The 18745-nt window shown below is 43.3% G+C and overlaps 1 protein-coding gene across 1 annotated transcript in view; it reads left to right on the top strand.

Annotated features, from left to right (window-relative positions):
• Positions 1 to 18745, top strand: part of LOC101159527 (echinoderm microtubule-associated protein-like 6) — a 62132-nt gene that overhangs the window by 28006 nt on the left and 15381 nt on the right. The window contains exons 8-25 of the mRNA XM_023963296.2: positions 203 to 330; positions 1263 to 1400; positions 1475 to 1616; positions 1700 to 1814; positions 2902 to 3111; positions 3188 to 3355; positions 5038 to 5144; positions 7428 to 7546; positions 8170 to 8356; positions 8425 to 8530; positions 8745 to 8838; positions 9140 to 9240; positions 9426 to 9628; positions 13590 to 13701; positions 13947 to 14074; positions 16151 to 16292; positions 16850 to 17002; positions 18025 to 18156. Of these exons, the coding sequence (XP_023819064.1) occupies positions 203 to 330; positions 1263 to 1400; positions 1475 to 1616; positions 1700 to 1814; positions 2902 to 3111; positions 3188 to 3355; positions 5038 to 5144; positions 7428 to 7546; positions 8170 to 8356; positions 8425 to 8530; positions 8745 to 8838; positions 9140 to 9240; positions 9426 to 9628; positions 13590 to 13701; positions 13947 to 14074; positions 16151 to 16292; positions 16850 to 17002; positions 18025 to 18156 (2485 nt within the window). The remainder of the gene's footprint in view (positions 1 to 202; positions 331 to 1262; positions 1401 to 1474; positions 1617 to 1699; positions 1815 to 2901; positions 3112 to 3187; positions 3356 to 5037; positions 5145 to 7427; positions 7547 to 8169; positions 8357 to 8424; positions 8531 to 8744; positions 8839 to 9139; positions 9241 to 9425; positions 9629 to 13589; positions 13702 to 13946; positions 14075 to 16150; positions 16293 to 16849; positions 17003 to 18024; positions 18157 to 18745) is intronic.

The following is an 18745-nucleotide window of genomic DNA, read 5'->3' as shown; positions in this document are numbered from 1 at the left end:
TTAAGTATAAAACTGTATTTAAAAATCAAGTTTTTCTTATTTATAATTATTTGGTATTTTTATTTGTGCACAAGTGAAATACGAAAGACATCTAATAAACAAAATTTAAGTTTTAACGTACCATTTTGTCCACAGTGAAATGTTTTTTTTGTAGTTATGATTTTAAAAAATTCCAAATGTGTGTTTTTGTGTGTGGGAACAGGTGATGGTTCGAGAGCGAGACAAGCCCCTGCTCATCATGCAGGGACACAGCGAAGGCGAGCTCTGGGCGCTGGACATTCACCCCAAAAAACCTCTGGCTGTCACCGGCAGCGACGATCGATCTGTCAGGTGATCCGTTACAGATTTCCCACAATTTAGAGCAATTTGAGGTTTGATTCCACAGACAATATCTGTCTTTTTGCTCGTGAAGATCTCCTCTGTTCCAGGAGTTTTGAAGTTCCCAGATTGAGTTTTGTTAACTTATTTGTTTTTTTTCCCTCTTCAACCTATTAAAAAAAACTTATTATTCTGTCATGAACTTCAACACTTTGTATGTCAAAGAGACATATCAGGTGGATAAAACCTTATGTCATGTGACCATTTTCTTTTCTTATTCTAATTCTTAATAGATCCTTTAACACTGGACATGTCATAGGCAACATCTATGTTACAGACATTCTTGGTAACTCTTTGACCATTTATTCGATGAATCAGCTGATTGGCAAATGGGCGGGGCATCTGTCTTTCGAGGGAGTCAGGTGGAATGCCTCTCCTTTCCTCTTTGATTTGAGACTGAACCAAGTGGAGCCAAATCACTTAACCATTTAACCACTAGGTGGCTCGTACCAAATCCAGTCATTGCAGGTTTAGCCCCAATGTGAAAGAGACCAATTCTACACCAGAAAAAAACACACTGTGTAAAGTTTCACAAAGAATAAAAGAAATATACTCATAAATTCAATTTTTTTTTATTTAATATTCTTCATCTATGTCCTCCATCATCAAAAAAAAAATCCACAAGAACACATGAAAAACACCAGAAACACCATATTCATCAGAATTGGTCTTTAAGGTTTAGTGTTTAGCTGCTAAACTGACACAGCTCCAGTTAATTTTGTTTTAACACCAGGCTTGAAGGCACAACTGACGGCATTACTTAATAAGGATCATGAACTCTGTTTGTCAAAGAACGTCTTGAAAATGTTGAGGATAGGTCCTACTGTGGGGAAGGAAGTATTACTGAGCACGCACGAAGTGCTAGCTGTGTGTTTGTGCATCAGGCTGTGGAGTCTGGTGGATCACGCCCTCATCGCTCGCTGCAACATGGAGGAAGCAGTCCGCAGTGTGGCGTTCAGCATGGACGGATCCCAGCTGGCTCTTGGCATGAAGGACGGCTCCTTTACCGTGCTGAGAGTCAGGTGACTCACAGTTCACTCAAACCAGCTTCAGGTCTTTGTTCCTGCTGGTGTACTTAAAAGACTGTCCTCCTCAGAGACATGACAGAGGTCGTCCACATCAAGGACAGGAAGGAAGTGATTCACGAGATGAAATTCTCTCCAGACGGGGCGTACCTGGCTGTTGGCTCCAACGATGGACTGGTGGATGTCTACGCCGTCGCCCAGAGATACAAAAAGGTGATGATGGTGGAGAAAAAGAGGCGGAAAACTTTCAGTTTACAAAGTTCTGTGACTTCATTTGGCTGTTTCTCTGTTTGCAGGTTGGAGAATGCAGCAAATCCTCCAGCTTCATCACACATATGGACTGGTCTCTGGACGGAAAGATTCTGCAAACCAATGATGGAGCCGGAGAACACCTCTTCTACCGAATGCCACGTAAGAAACCAAACTCTGTGCTGAGATCTTTGAATGAAGTTGAAATGAAAGTTAAAAACGGAAGAGTTTGGCTTAAAGACATTCGTTTGCTCAGATTCTTCTCCAATGTCGTCACTGTAGTTTTCTTATTTATTCTTTTAATTGTTTTAATGTAGCTTATTCACAGGTTTTTATGCCTTCTTCCTGTTCATCTGTAGTTTTTCTTTGTCGGTATTGTTATCTGCTCTGCCTGGCTATTATTTTTTTCCCACTTTCATGTGAATTATAAATAAAGCCAGTTTTTCCGGACCTTTAGTGCAGTAAAATGAAACAGAAAAACCCCTTAATGTCTTTTTTAAAGTTCCACTCTGATAAAATTGTGCTTTTAACATTTTTTGTAGCATTTTTTGGATAATGGACAACACATAAAAAAAATAAAAAGCTGTGAAAGTAGCATTTTTGAGTATTTTTTTATTCAAATCTTTGTGAATCAGATGAAGATAAAAAAAAATGCTGTTTAAAAAAGATTATAGTTATGACATAGAAAATAATCTTCTTGCACCGCTCCATTCTGATCATCCACTTGTAGACAAATAGAGCCATGACGTTCTTTGTTTTCCTCATCTCAGATGGTATCTGACTCTAAACTGTACGACTGGATAGCTCCAGTATTATCTGCCCTTTTGCATTGGTAATGGTTGGTTGAGGGTGTGAGGGGGTGTAAGCTAGCGGGAGAGACTGTGAACAAAGAGCTCTCAGCAACGGAGAGTGGGAGGGGGGATGGGTTTGCTCCGCCCACAACACAGAGGTGGTGGTCTGCAGAAACTATGTCCTAGAAATCGACAGTTTTTTTTTTAAATTTTGGGTGAAAACAGCATAATCGTAATAAAAAAGACCACTGGGGACGCCTTTACAATAGATCAAAAGATGATCTGAGCAGGACTTTAATGTAAAACTGGAAATTCAAGTGTTTTAAGCTTAAATTTTTCCCTGTCCATTGATTAAACTCCTAAAGCATTTGTGCCCGATTTCTTTACACATTTACTAAGACAGCCTCTACCTGGAGACCTGGAGTGGAGTCTTAAAGTTTGTCGTCTTGCTCCTGTAGTGGGGAAACCTGTCAGTAAGGAGGAGGTGAAAAATCAACTCTGGGCCTCCTGGAGCGGCATCCTGGGCTCTGAGGTCAGTGGTATCTGGCCCAAATACTCTGACTCAACAGCCGTCCATGCTGTGGGCGCCAACCACGCTGCTGCGGTGCTCATCACCGGAGATGACCTCGGCCTCGTGAAGCTGTTCCGCTTCCCCTGCCTGAAGAAAGGTCTGCACTTCGTCCTGCTGCCATATTCCATCTCCCCTTTAGTTTTATCTTAAATACTTGTGTGTTTTTTTTCAAGGTGCCAAATTCAAAAAATACATTGGCCATTCAGCCCATGTGACTAACGTTCGCTGGTCACATGACCTACAGTGGGTGTTGACCACGGGTGGGGCCGACCACGCCCTCTTCCAGTGGAGATTTCTCCCAGAATCAGTCATGAATGGGGGTGTGGATATCAACATTCAAGGTAGGATGGAGATTAACTTTAACCCTTTAAGTACGCCCCCTAGGGCCTGCAGAAAAGAATAAATACAGTTGCAAGCAAAAGTATGTGAGCCCTTTAGCGTTACTTTTCTTTCTGCATAAATTAGACATTAGATGTGGCCTGATGTCCATCTAAGACAAAACAGTAGAAAAACAAAGTTAACTGCAACTAAAACGTCTGGATATTCCAAAGTCCTTCTAGTTACACATCATGTGAACAGATGAAACCAAAAGACAGTTGTTTGTGAGACGCACCATCATCAAAACTTCATCCTAACTGTGAAGTATAGTACAGAGTGTTCAATAATTTATCACAAGTGGTACAGTCTAAAAGTAACGCGGCATAGGTAAAATCCACAAAGTAGAATTACAGATGTTTTAAGGCTGTAAACTCCACACTACACACTTTCTACACTTTTGCTCGACAGACATGAACATTTTCAGACTTTTCTCTCTCAAAATTCAGACCTTCTTGGAAAAATGAGTCTAGTATTATAGCAATTGAAAACCAAGATGTGGCAAACTGAACACGTTCTGTACAGGAGACACGGCAAGGAGGACATTGATTGACAAGGTCAACAGCCAATCAGGATGCAGTATATAGTGCGCTGTAAATTAGAAAGAAACAGAAAAAAATAAGTATGCAAAGCAGCAATGAAAAGAATTGGAAGACGGCGTGACTGTGAAAGGGGAACTTCAATGTAGCGAGGGAACACTTTATATAGATATATAGGGCATCATAGTTTGGGGCTACAACCTGGGTGGTTTGCTTTCATCTACTATAAATGTCTCAGAGATCAAACTATTTTTAAGTTATCAAAATCCAATGAAATAAATCTACTTTGGTCACTTTTTAAATGTGAAATTCATACTACAAACATTTCTGTCTTTTTTCATGCCAATCTGTTACTCAGTTTTGAAGAATCGTTAGGATGAACCCATGAGGCTGCAGGCTAAAGCAAACCTGGCCAACATTTACAGTATACTCTTTCAAAACTTTATATATTTTGAGTACCATCAGCTTTTTTCAAACTGACTGCTAAAAAAGGTGCCAAGGGCAAATCCTGACTTAATTCAGGTGAAATAGTTCATTAAAGCTGGATAGCTCCTCGTCTGAGTTTACTGCATCTTCAAAACTAACCTGGTGGAGAGCAGGCCTGCCTGAGGAAACACCCCCCCTTCCACCTGTCAGGATTCCCCTTTTAATTTATCCATTCACAAAACATTCATTTAGACACATTTTATCAAAAGACGATGTTCGATGTAGATTTCCTTTCACAAGATTTGATGTTGATGTAGAGGAACAGAAATTTTATGCAGATTTATGTTTATAACTTCTCATTTCCTGTTTCAAATTCTCATCTCTTTTTTTATTTTCAGAAGCAAATTATTTAGTTAGTTTTTACTGCAATTTGAGTTTAACTTTAAATACAAACACAACAAAGATTATTAATCCCCAAGATTGTCATCTTAAAGATTGAGTTATGGGCAAAGATGTGGTTAGTTGTTTTTTTATGTGAAATGATCAATAATATTATTTTGTACACAACAACACTCCCCTGGGGTCCAAAGAGACCTATGCTTTTAAAATCAGGGGACATTTTGTGTTCAGAAGATTTCAGATGATCATGCAAAAGCCTAAACTGGATCTCATCTTCTCCTCAGACAGTTATGGCGACTCCGGCAGCGAGGAGTCAGACAGTGACGCGTCCGACGTCCCGGAGCTCGACTCGGATATCGAGCAGGAAACGCAGATCAACTACGACAGACAGGTGAGCCCCTGCACGTCTGTTCAGGATGTCCCGTTTCCATGGAAACCCACTGCCGGCTTTTCTTTCCATCAACCAGCGGGGTAGTTTCCGTGGCCTTATCTCCACAACCAGCTGCAGCCAGATGCTCCTGTGACGGCAGTAGCAGCAATGTGCTGTTTGCAGATAGAGCTCATAGTGCACGTGTATGTGCACGAATGTGTGCATGTGTTTGGCTGGAAATGGTCAGATAGAAGGATTACTTTCTTCTACAATAAATCCATATTTAGGCAAAACATTTTTAAGGAGGCACTTTACAATCGAATGAAAAAAAAATGCATCATGTTGAATTTTACGGCAGCAGCAGTTCTAGCAAACAGCCACAGAAGGAAATGCTAATAAACAACTGGAAGAACTCCTGTAAGTAACCAGGTTAACCATCGCCAATCAGGAATTAAGAGATGTTTTAATTTTTTGTTTTGCAGAACTGAAGATGCACAGAAATTTGCTAATCTGGGAAAACAAAGTCTACAAGACAAAAGAAAGTCAGAAATATTAAAAACAAAGACAAATAAGATTCATAATCATCAGAAAGTTTTAAAAAAATCTCACCAAACTCAAAGAAAATAAAAGAATACCTGTATTTAATGAGAAAATTTAAAAATGGGTATTAGAAGTTGGTTGTGTTTGGGTTAAATGAAAAGTTCTAAAAAATTCAACTGGACAAAACCTCTGGTTTGAAGACGTTTCGCCTCTCACCTGAGCGGCTTCTTCAGGTCTGACCGACTGGTGTTCACACCCGATGGTCAGAAGCGAAGAAGCCGATATGAGGAGAGACTACACGTCTTCAAACCAGAGGTTTTGTCCAGTTAAATTTTTTAGAACTTTTCATTTTATCATGACCTGGATGACTGAGATGACGACAGCAACCTAGTCTTTTGGTTCTAAAGCAGCTTTGCATTAAAGTTAGACAAAAATCTGAAATCAATTCTCACAGAGAAGGAAACCTATGAGCCAGAACCAGGTGTGAACTTGCACTGTAAGGTCAGAGGAATTCACACCTCAGGTTAGTGACTTCAGATTATCCATGCAGTCTGTGGGCTTTACTTTATGTGATCTGGGACATTCATGTCACCCCAACACTTGTTTTTTATGCAAAACGTGGTATGCATGCAAACACCATGAATGACTCACAATCCTGCAAAGATAAAACTGTCAAAAGTATCTGTTCAAAAATAAAATCAGAAAATGTTCAAAAAAACAAATGCTTGATCAGGGGTCTGCAACCTAAGGCTCCAGAGCCACGTGTGTCCCTCTTACCCCTCCTTGGCTTAAGAAAATAAAATACTAGTAATTTTTAAAAGTCAGGGTTACTAAAAAACCATTGATTTGATTTAGATTAGTTAAGTTTACAAATTAATGGCTGATGTAAGATATTAAAAGGTTTTTACATACCGCTGATGAAATCAAAAGGCCACCTTTGCTCTGCGCCTCCTCCAGAATAAAATCTTTTTCAAATACTAAGCAAACTTTGTTAAAAAGTTCGATCTTTTCTGATTGCTTAGGTCATTTGATGAGTTTAAAGCACATGTTATCTTATACTGCACAACAATTGCTAGTAGCTGTCCAGAGGGGAGTTGATAAGATGTGCATAATCTTTATTTAGTTTTTCTACTCGATCATCAACCATTTAATTCATGTTACGTTCAGGTTAACAGCAGTAAGTAGGAAAAAGTAGACCCAAAAGCAAAAAGCAAGTTTTGTCTTGCGTTGTTTAAAACAGTTTGTAGGAGAACATTGGCATGAATTCGTTTGGCACAGGAAGTCTTTTCTTTTGAAAGGAAAGTCCTACAAGCATTTGTCAAAAGTAAAAAATGAATTTCACATTTTGAGAAAATGCTAGTTTCTCTTTCTCTTTATAAAAAAACAAAAAAACAAAAAACTATGTATATTTAATGTAAAAGTAACAATGTAAGAAATGCAAAACAATATCAACATTTCTAAAAGGGTAAAAAAATACTTTGTTGCTCCCATTGGGATTTGATCAATAAAAAACAGGTCCAAATGGCTCTTTTACTTTTAAAGGTTGCAACCCCCTGTGCTAGATACTCAGAAGATCCACACAGTACAGATTGTTGTTTTTTTTTCTTGTGGATCTTTTTTTCTTTTCTGTGTGATCTTTTCATTCAGGTCAGAATGAAAAGAATTCCCATAAACTGCAGATTATGATTATTATTGGTATCAAAAGACTTTCAGCCGCGCCTGGATGGATGTGAAATGTGAGGCCTGTTCTCGGTGCTCCTGCAGGTTTATAAGGAGGACCTGCCTCAGCTCAGGCAGCAGAGCAGAGAGAAGAAGCAGCAGGTTGGATCTCTAAAGAGACAGAAGGGACCGGAGCAGGGCCTCCGACTGCGGTTTGTTCACGGGTAACTTGTTCTTCATGCTAACACGTCACAGTTGTAAAAGTGAGAGTCATTAAGGGTATTGAAGACTGAAGACTGTGGGAGCCGCAGAGTTGAACATGACAACAAATTCCTGGGAAAATGACCAGAATCGACTGAAAACAAGTGGAAAAGTAGCCAATAAAAAGGCTCTGTAAACCTTGTGCTATCCTAGGCACTTTAACATTGGGAGTTGGGTCATCTAGACCCACTAGACAGTGCTCTGGACATTTTTTCTTCAATGATTTGTGATCTTCACTGGTTTTCATGGATTATATGAAATCTTTCCACCTTTATCCACCTTTGTCATGGTAGGGAGAACACGTCAATGTAAGGGTGGGGTCATCTAAGATAGCACAAGGGTTAAAAGCTTGTGGATGAACAGCGAGTTGATAAAATTTTAAAGCATTACAAAGAATGCAATTTTACTTTAGCTTTTGAATGCATGGGCCTTTAATCAAACTATAACAATCATAATAAATGTCATCACTCATTTTTATTACTGTAAAATCTTACAGCCCAAAACAAAACGCTTCTTCTCATCTTTGTTCATGCCAGATTGCCTTTTATCATTTTTGCTGTGCTGTGTTGTTGTTTATGCCGCTCAGGTATCGTGGCTACGACTGCAGGAACAACCTGTTCTACACTCAGAGTGGCGAGGTGTTGTTTCATGTGGCGGCGGTAGGTGTGGTCTATAACCGTCAGCTGCACAGTCAGCGCTTCTACTTGGGCCACGACGACGACATCCTGAGCCTCAGCATCCACCCGCTGAAGGACTTTGCAGCCACAGGACAGGTGACGAACACACACACAAACACACACAATCTGCACAATGACTGACAGCTGACGTGTTGGTTTCGAAGGTGGGGAGGGACCCAGCCATCCACGTTTGGGACATCCAGACTCTGAAGTGTCTCTCCTTGCTGAAAGGTTTTCATCAGAGAGGCGTGTGTGCGCTGGACTTCTCAGGTACCTCTGCGTCAGTACGAGGAGCAAAAACATCCAAACATATTTTTCACATTCAGATGCTCTGGTATAGAGTTAACCTAAAGCTCTAAAGTTCCACTTTGAAAACCAAAATACCCTTCCGGCTTTCTAAACTTAAACATAATTTGCTTAAACCTTTATTGTGAAAGAGCGGGGGCTTCAGGATGATCTGCTTTTTTTCTGTTCATCCTCTCAGCTGATGGAAAAAGTCTGGTTTCAGTGGGCCTTGATGATGACCACTCCATCATCCTGTGGGACTGGAAGAGAGGAGAGAAGCTGGCAACTGCTCGGTAACATGAATCCTGCAACAGAGTTTACTGTTAAAAACATAGAAAGATCACCGTCGTACAGTGCAGCTGCAAGAACCATTTTTTCTTTAAAAAAAAGACTTATGGTATAAGTATTTTACCACAAAACCAAGAAGACCACAGAATCCATGTCTGATATTCTTCTGATGACTCTGGTGACACTGGCACTTCATCCTATATTTTTTTCATTTGGTTTTCGATAACAAATTTTCTTGTACATAATTTTACTGTATTTTTTGTCTTAGTTTTGGACTTTACAGTAACTGTTTCTCTTAACCTGTAGGGGTCATAAGGAGAAGATATTTGTGGTGAAGTGTAACCCCATGCTCATGGACAAATTGGTCACTGTGGGAATTAAACACATCAAGTTCTGGCAACATGCAGGTAAAACTGAAACACAGAGCTTGAACTGTAACTATGTCACCATGCATTTAACCTTCAAACATCAAAAGTTTGAGGCTTTCTTGACCTCTGGTTGGGTCAGTGACATTTGTTGCATTTTCATCTAAAGAATTTTTTTAGAACAAGTCAGCTGAATGTAAGGAAGTGCATTTCTTTTTGTCCTCCAGGGGGCGGCCTCATCTTCAAGCGTGGGGCGTTCAGGAGCTCCGGTCGGCACGAGACCATGATGTCTGTGTGCTATGGTCGTAACGAAGCGTTGGTTTTCTCTGGAGCCGCCACTGGCGACGTTTACATCTGGAAGGAGCCGCTGCTGCTGAAAACGGTCAAAGCTCACGATGGGCCGGTGTTTGCCATGTTCTCCCTAGACAAGGTGAGGAGGACAGATACCCCGATCAGCTGTTTGTGTGCCCTCTTTTTTTTTTTTTTTTTTTTTCTTTTAACTTGTCCTGTCCAACAGCTGGGCAGACAGACGAGAGCTGAGGGCCTCTTGTGTTGGACATATTTTGCTTTAACAAGAGGGGTTATTAATCTTCTGACAAACCAAAGGTATGTCTGAATAAACCCCTTTTGTAATTGAGGCCAAACTTTATTAATTTCAATCATGTCTGAAAATCTTTGGTGTTGGACCGGACGGAAAAGGAAAGAGGGGAAGAAGAGAGAGGGACGCTAGAGAGAGGGGGGGGTAGGGGGTGATAATAGGAGGGGAAGGGGGATAAGACCATGAAGCAGCATACAGCAACAAGTTTACTGGTTGTTAATCATTATGGTAAGGTTCAAATGCAGTACAAAAAGGGCGGGGCCTGTCCACACACACACTCAAATGTTATAAACACACCTGCTAGCTGCAAAAATGTCCACCTGTCGACATGTACACAAAACAGATAGTGTTCACACGCATACTTATGCCTGATAACCAACTAGTGTGAAATATTTCAGTCATTCAGTCATGCAAGCTATTAGTGCAAAGGTGAGCTAACACCAGTGCTCAGGTGAGGTTTTATGTTCTTCTAAAATGGATGGTGGAACGTGAAAAGAAGGAGGGAGAGTGCCCAGCCATCCCCACCCCAAGACCCCCACCGCAGCAGCAGCGGCAGCCGGAATCCCCCCAACGCCACACGGGAACCGGCAGGGAACAACCGCCGCCCGGGCGACCAAGCCCGCCACCCAGGCCAGGGCCAGCAGGGCCGCCGCAAGGCCCCCAGAGCCAGAGGCCAGGGAAGCACGGAGGGAAAGAGAGCGCCGCCCCAGCCCAACCAGGAGAGCAGCCCCCCCGCCGCGCCGGGAGAACCCAACGCAGAGCCCCACCGGAGAAGGACGCCCACAGCCCCAAACGAGCACCCCACCACCACCCAGGAGTTCCGGGCATCCCCCCGCCCCAACCCCAGGTACGAGCCAGGACCCCCCAAGGGAGACCCGCTCCGCACTCCAGGCAACCATCCGCCCGGCCCACGGTTGGTCCAGGGAGGAGCGAGGCAGGGGGCCCGCCGCCCCCGCCCAGGAGGGGGGAACCCCGGGGAAAAAAAGAGGGCCCACAAGGGGTGTTATAAATATGGCCCGACCAGGCTCGGCCACAGTTGGAAATTTGGCGGGGCCCAGCACTCAGGAGCAAGGACCAGAACCCACCCCCCAGGGACCAGACACCCCCGGCTCAGATGTAATGTGAACTCCCCCACCGCGCGGAGAGAGCACCGCCGGGCCCAGGAAGCCGGCACCCCGGGGACACGGCCGCCGTTGCAAAGGAGGGCCCGCACCCCCCACCAGGGAAGAGGCAGGGGACAGACGGACCCAGGTCCCACCTTCCTTGCAAATTGTGTGTGCGTGTATGTGTGTTTGAGATGGTGTGTGTGTGCATGTGTGTGTGTTTATGTTGGGATGTATATATTGAGGGGGGAGGGGTGTGTGTACTAAGGGGGGTGCAGTTAAAATTGGCGGGTAGGGCACTAAGGGGACATCTCCTGATTACTCACAGTGACGTCCCCTCACCTTCCCCACCAAGGGGCCCTAAATGTCTAAGGTGCGGTTAAAATTGGCGGGTAGGGTGCTAGGAGGACATCCGCTGCTTGCTGGCAGTGATGTCCAAGCACCCCCCCTACCAAGGGCCCTACATGTCTAAGGTGCAAATAAAACCGAAAGAGGGGGGGCCCACTCCATACGGCAACCATAGGAGGGGGGCCACTGCCTAGTAAACCCCCCCCCAAGGCTCATCGCAGGCTAAGCCCCCCACCCCCTCACCCTATTATGAGGTTATATGAGGAAGGGGGTAAGTTGGGGACAGCTGATAAACTGTCCCCCGGTGGTCAAACAGCTGTCCCCCGCCCCCCCCCCAGCAAGGGGGCCAGGCCCACCCAGCCCAGGGGCCCCACCCCCGGAGGCGCCGACACCCCAGGCCCAGCACCACCCCCCCCACACAGAGAGAGAGGAGCCAGAAAGCGCCGGCCCCCCCCGGAGCAAGCCCAGGCCCCCACCCCCAAACGCCGGCCCTAGAAGAGCTCTGGTCAGGCCTCGACGGGACCGAGGCAGCCAACCGGCCGGGGAAACCGCCGATGGCCTCAGCGGAGACCCCGACCCGTCAACCCCCCCTGCCCCGTACCAATAGTGGACCCCCCCCCTCCCCCAGAATGCCCCCCCACAGGTCAGGGCCGACAAGACCCCCCACCCCACCCCCCCCAGACCCCGCAGCCGAAGCGGAGGACACCCAGAGCGACCGGGGGCCCCAAGAGGGTTGTCCCGTCCCGCCCCAGAGCCAGGGAAGGGCCGATCCCAGCCCCAGGCGTAGATGGGAAGCCCATCCAGTGCCGCTGGGCCCCCCCCCCCAGCAGCGCCCCCCGCCGACCCCCCCCAGCACAGGCAAAGGGACCACCCCCCCAAGCCAGGCCAGACCACCACCCCACCCCCCCACCACGCACCCCCACACCCAAGCCCAAAGGACCACGCAGCGCCCCAGCCCGCCCCACCCAGGCGCCGGACCCGATCCCCCGACCAACGGAGCCCCCAACAACCCCCGCCAGGCACCGGAGGCCCCGACCCCCACCCCGGCCCACGGCAGAAGGGCAAGGAGCAGCGACGACCAGGCCCCCCCCACCCCCTAAGTCACGGAGTTAGCTATGGGAGACCAGAGAGACCGAATTCTTTCGAAGTTACTTGAACTTTGGGCTGACATTTTTTCCAAGCTGATATGATCAAGCAGCAGATTTCTGTGTTGACTTAAATTTATATTTTTTTTGCTTTTCCAATTTATTAAAATAGTTTTTTTAGCAATGCAAAGAGTTATGAAAATGATAGATGCTAATCCTCCTTCTACATCGATGGCACTCATGTCACCAAGCACACAAAGTAACGGTGAAGCTGTGATTGAAACCTTAAGCCAGACTGATAGATCGGCACATACCTGCCGCCAGAGAGCCTGGACAGGCGTGCAGAACCATAGTGCATGCATGTAATTGTCGGGTAGATTACTGTCACAGTGCTGACAAATGTCTGAGTTACTGAGACCCATCTTGAACATCCTCTGTCCAGTGTAGTAAATTCTGTGAAGAGTTTTGAAATGGATTAGCTGCAGATTTGGACTTTTTGTCATTTTAAAGGTGTTTAGACAAAGTTCTGACCAAAAACTTTCATCTGTGCTGATGCTTAAATCCGCATCCCATTTTGTTGTCGGAAGTGAAATATTGTTATCTAAATTGCATAAAAGTTTGTATATTTTGGAGAGAGTTTTATTCATTGAGAAATTGATCAGAGTGGTAACTACATCTGGTAGCTTTAAATCGTTGTCTCTGTATTTAAACTTTTTAGTAATAATTGATTTAAGTTGCTGATATTCCAAGAAGTTATATATTCCATGTTTGTCTTGAAGTTCCTGGGGAGTTATGAATCTTCTATCAATAATTATGTGCTCTAGTTGTTTTATGCCCCCTGCTTGCCAAGCTGGGAAGTGGATAATTTTTTTGTTTATGAGGATGTCTGGGTTGTTCCAGATGGGTGTCATTTTGCACGGTTGAATTGATGATTTTGATATTTTGATTGTGTGCCCTCTTTTAACAGAAACGTCTGGTCCATACAGTAAACACTAAAGTGTGATGTTGCCAGGTTGCTGGCCTCTAATGAGCCAGGGAGTGCCATTATTTCAATACCTAAAACAAAGAAGCCACCTTTGAACACACAACATATTTACATTTTAATACTTTCTATGTGTAGTTTAAAGCTATTTTAGATGGTTGTTGATTATTTTAGATGATTTAGATTGATTGTTGTGTGCTTTGACCTTTAGACTATTTTCTACCAACAGCTACTCCTAGATCTAGATATTGTTAAACCTTTCTGTTTGGTTTTAGGGATTCGTTACAGGTGGGAAGGACGGTGTGGTGGCACTGTGGGACGACATGTTTGACCGCTGTTTGAAGACCTACGCCATCAAGAGAGCAGCGCTTTCCCCAGCCTCTAAAGGTTCACAGAGCTTTTTTGATGTTTGACTTTTTTCCTGTAAGGTTACATTATTGGTCAAAGTAAACAGGGCAATCATTCTGAGACATGACATTGTACCCCCGTTCAAAAGTACATTCTCTGATAAAGTGCACAACTATCGGATCTCTATTTAGGAAACTACTCAATTTGACCAAAACTTGTGGTACAATGACTCTCGAAAACACATTACATCTTAGCTGTGTGTGTGCATGTGTGTGTTTGAGCAGGCCTGCTACTGGAGGACAACCCATCCATCAGGGCCATCACTCTGGGTCACGGTCACATCCTGGTAGGAACCAAAAATGGAGAGGTTCTAGAAATTGACAAGACTGGACCAATGACCTTGCTCGTGCAGGTAGGAAAAAAATCAATTTGTTGATATTTTCAAGCCTGTTGACCATTGACTGTATGTGAGAACTGGATTGAGTGACCCCTCCCCCCGTGGGGTCCCAAACAGGAAGTACCTGCTGGCTCCAAGAAACAAAATCCCATAAACTTCTACAGAGAAATAAACAGCTGTTACTCCAGTGCTTCTCAAATAGTGGGGCGCGCCCCCCTATGCGATGCCAGGGGGAGCACGCAGTAGTAGCAGTTTTAGGCACAGGTAATATGGCCATTGCCCGGGGCGCAAATTTAACGGGGGGCGGTTGTGACAGCGGCTCAGTGCTTGGAAAAAAATCCGCGCCACTATTGGTTTCCGATCATCTGTTCTATCACAGAGTTTGTAACAGCCTGAAACTGTGAACTGCCATCCCTGCAGCTGCTCCTGTGTCCTGGGGAGGGGTAGAGGGCTGATGCTGCAAGGTGGAACGGCGCACACGGAGCGCTGCCCACCAGGATCATCCCGTGCCTTTAGATTACTCAGCTAATGCTAATGATGTTATTCTTTATTGACCGTTGTTGACATTTTGATGACGAGTCTTTATTTTCCATAAATGTATTCTTTGTCTGCCTGTGGTTTAGTTGGTGTCAGTATTTGACATAAAGACAGCAGGTTATGCAGTAAAACTGCTGAACTTTATGAGATCATAAATAAATAATCCATCATTTTGAAAAAAAAATCAGCACACTGTTTTTTACCTATTTCTTCAAACTAAAAACATTAAATACATTGGTACTGCTGTGTTCATGTTTCAGATCAATTTACACTTAATATTATTTATTGATTGAATTATTTTTGTTGCTAGTTTAATTAATAAATGAGAGATTTTTTATATTTACAAATTCAAATTTAATATTTGTTGAAAGTGGATTTATATTGCTTATTTTCTTTTGTTAATGGTAAACCTTGTGCTATCCTAGGCACTTTACCATAGGGAGTTGGGTCATCTAGACCCACTAGACAGTGCTCTGAACCTTTTTTCTTCAATGATTTGTGATCTTCACTGGTGTCCATGGATTACATGAAATCCTCTCCACCTTTATCCACCTTTGTTATTTTAGGGAGAACACGTCAATGCAAGGGTGGGGTCACAAGAGTTAAAAGATACAATTTTAGGTATACTTACACAATTTTTATAGATACTAAACTAATATATTGTCACCGCGGCGAGTGTGTGTGTAGGGGGAGTTGGGGGGGGCGTTAAATATTTTCTTCCTTGTAAAAAAAAAATTGAGAAGCACTGTGTTACTCAATCATTCTATTGGTCAGAAAAACTGTTCATGCTCTGATCCCTTTTTAACATATTCTTGATCATTTTCATATTTTTTATGAGTACACACACTTCGATCGATCGATAGATATACACATTTTTTTATGTGTATACATTTACATAAATATAAACCATGGCCTGGGTGAATACTCGATTCTGATTGCCTGCTGGGTGTGCATTAAAAAAGTAAAAACGCACAGTGATAACCGCACCCCCCAAAAAGAAGTTCCGGTCACATATCCTAAATGTTTTGTATCACTGCGCCGGCTTCTTTAAAACAACCTTTTGCTTCATCATCTGGAAAAAAGCAAGCGGTAAGAGGAGAACTTTCTCTCTGAACTGATGCTTTATTCAACCCATCGGGGCGATCAGCAGATATATATATATATATCCCTTTATACCGCAGAATCATGACTGCAACGTTGGTGCGGCACCTTGTCATGTTACCATGACATAACAAATAGTCCACTTTTTTTGAAAAAAGCAATCGAAATCAGAAAAAAAAGAATTAAGGACTAAAAAATGACTAATATTTTTTTGCTTTTCTAAGTGACCATGGTTTAAGCGGGTTAATGGCCTTCGAAGTATGCATTATTACTTTTTAATGCACTTTGCTTTGCGTCGGTCGGTTCAGGCTTCCACGGCGTGCGTTAAAAAGTGATAATGCACACTTTGTCGGCCATTAACCCTTACAAATAGTATATAAATGTATATGTATATGTATCTCCTCTTGGTCTTTGGTGCAATGTGCTTGAAATTATCTGTGTTTGTGTCTGCAGGGTCACATGGAGGGGGAAGTTTGGGGTCTGGCCCCCCACCCCCTCCTGCCGATCTGTGCCACTGTCAGTGACGATAAAACCCTGAGACTGTGGGAGACTTCCACCAGTCACCGCATGGTGGCCGTCCGCAAGCTGAAAAGAGGTCAGAGAAAGAAGTGGGCCCTTGAGTCTTCTCATTTTGTGAATTAAACAGTCATGTTTTTGTCGCTGTTAAGGACAGGGATCCTCATTCCACTGCCGTCCTGGTGCACAGTTTTGTTACTTTCCCCCTGGATTACTGGAACTCCCTTCTTTTTGGTTTACCACAAAAACCACAAAACTCTGCTGCCAGAATTATTAGTCAAACACCATCCATCCAACATATTACACCAGTTCTGCAGCAGATGTTATGCATATTTCCCCCATAACTTGTCATCCTTGGCCTGTTTTGAAGTACACGTTTTACTGTACATTTTAATGCTTTTTTACTTTCACTATTATGTATGGCGTCCTTGGGTTCTTAGAAAAACAAACAAAAGCCGGACATGTTTGAACCTGAACTTTTAAAGTTTTGTTAAGAGTTTGTACCTAAACTGGACTCCAAACATCATCATATTTTCACTCTTTTCCCTCCTTTACTTGTGACATGCATCATTTTGATACTACTGAATCCCACACTTGGGGTTTTCAAATCCCTGATGGTTGTCTCTTGGTCTGCAGGTGGTCGCTGCTGTGCCTTCTCTCCCGATGGGAAAGTGCTGGCGGTTGGCCTGAGCGACGGTGGCGTGCTGGTGGTGAACGCCGACACTCTTGAAGATCTACTGAGTTTCCATCATCGCCGCGACGCCATTTCTGACCTCCGCTTCACCCCAGGTGCATAAGCATAGATATACACTTCCTCCAAGACAAAATGGCGCCTAGACATCATCAAGCAGAACATAGAGTACACCCTTCCCCATATCGATTGAAAAAAACTTTATTTTAACTGGCAACCATGAAGTTACACACCCAGCCCATCTTCTATGTTTGTCGTTTTAAGATTGAAAGACTTGTACTTTACTAATTAAATTAACAAAACACAAACTAAACCAGTCCTCAGCAAAGAGTGGATCTGTGTTAAATCACGCAAACTTCATCAACTTCTGTTTCAAACCTTCAAAACAAAGTACACGGTAATTTACAAAAAAGGAGACAATGAGGTTGTAACAGCCCTCACTACATACTTTCTACTTTGGATCGTGATCAAAGATTTATGTAGATTTTACAAGTTGAATGCATTCTCTACAGGAGAGATGGCACGGAGAAGTTGATTGACGAGGTCTACAGCCAATGGCGATGGAGAATACAGTGTGCTTAAAATCAAAACAAAAAAAGGCATGCAACATTACTCTGAACAAAATCAGTGAAACAGCGAGGCTGCAATAGGTGAACCTCAATTTAGTGAACACTGAAGGGAACACTGTATTCAAACAGAAAAATAACAACAACTTCTGCTTAAAGTTGTGTCATTTCCTCTTTTATTCGATGACGTCAGCCGCCATTTGGTCCTTTTCCACTGTTGGGGCATTCACTGATGGATGAATGTGTTTAAGTTGGAACAGAAATAAAGCTTTATGGTAAACAAAGTACATCTGAGTGTCTTTGCTCCATCAGGGTAATGCCAACATAAAGTTTTTCCAACGTTTATCGGCTCACATCTTTTCGTTAGGCTAGAAAAAGTATAGCTCAGTGAGTGTACTCTGCTTTGATGATTGCAATCACCACTGTGAGGCCTCAAAAATGAAAAGAAAAGAATACGTTATTGTCTTGAGTCACAAATGAGGAGCATTTATAGTGATTTCAGGCAAAAGTAGAGCTTTATTTTCTGTTGTTATCGGTGTAAATTGTGTGTTTAGATTCAGGTAAATACCTGGCGGTGGCGTCACATGACACCTTTGTGGACATCTACAACGTGCTGACCACCAAGAGGGTGGGGATCTGCAAAGGAGCGTCTAGTTACATCACGCACATCGACTGGGACACCCGAGGTAATACGGCGCCCCCTGTGGGTTTGCTCTTTCATTTTGACCTGAGATGTGGCATACATCACTATGGGAGCATAGAGCTTTCAGTTTACAAACCTCAGCTTCACCTGTGTCAGGCAGATGAGTCTGTTGCTCCAGCTTTTACGACATTTGACAAAAAAGATTGGAATTTAACCCAAAAAAGGCTTGCAGAGCATTAAACTGGATTTGAATATGAGGTACTGATCTTAATTTTTTTGTCGTGTTACTCATCAAACACCAGGATGTCTTAAGACCAAAACCTGGCCATAAATCGTTTTTCAATTGCAAGCTAATGTGTATAAATGGATAATAAAAAGAAATCCAGATTGAACAAGAGATGGCCTTTTAAAAAAAACATTTCGATATCGTCACACTGAGTGGTTTAAACATTTACACACTTGATTTAACTTGCTATTTAATTTTGACACCATTAGGTGTAACTATTACTGGCAATCAGTTTGATGTAAAGGCGGTCCCTAATAGTCTTAAATGAATTTTCACTTAATTTGCAGATCCATTGGACATATTATCATATAGATTATGATATCACGTATACAGAATTCAGAAAAAT

This window comes from Oryzias latipes, chromosome 15 (genome assembly GCF_053564925.1).
Source record: "Oryzias latipes strain Hd-rR chromosome 15, Olatipes_Hd-rR_3.1".
NCBI classification, from domain to species: domain Eukaryota; kingdom Metazoa; phylum Chordata; class Actinopteri; order Beloniformes; family Adrianichthyidae; genus Oryzias; species Oryzias latipes.
Note: the sequence above shows the minus strand (reverse complement) of the source record. Positions and strands in the feature narration are given on the sequence as shown.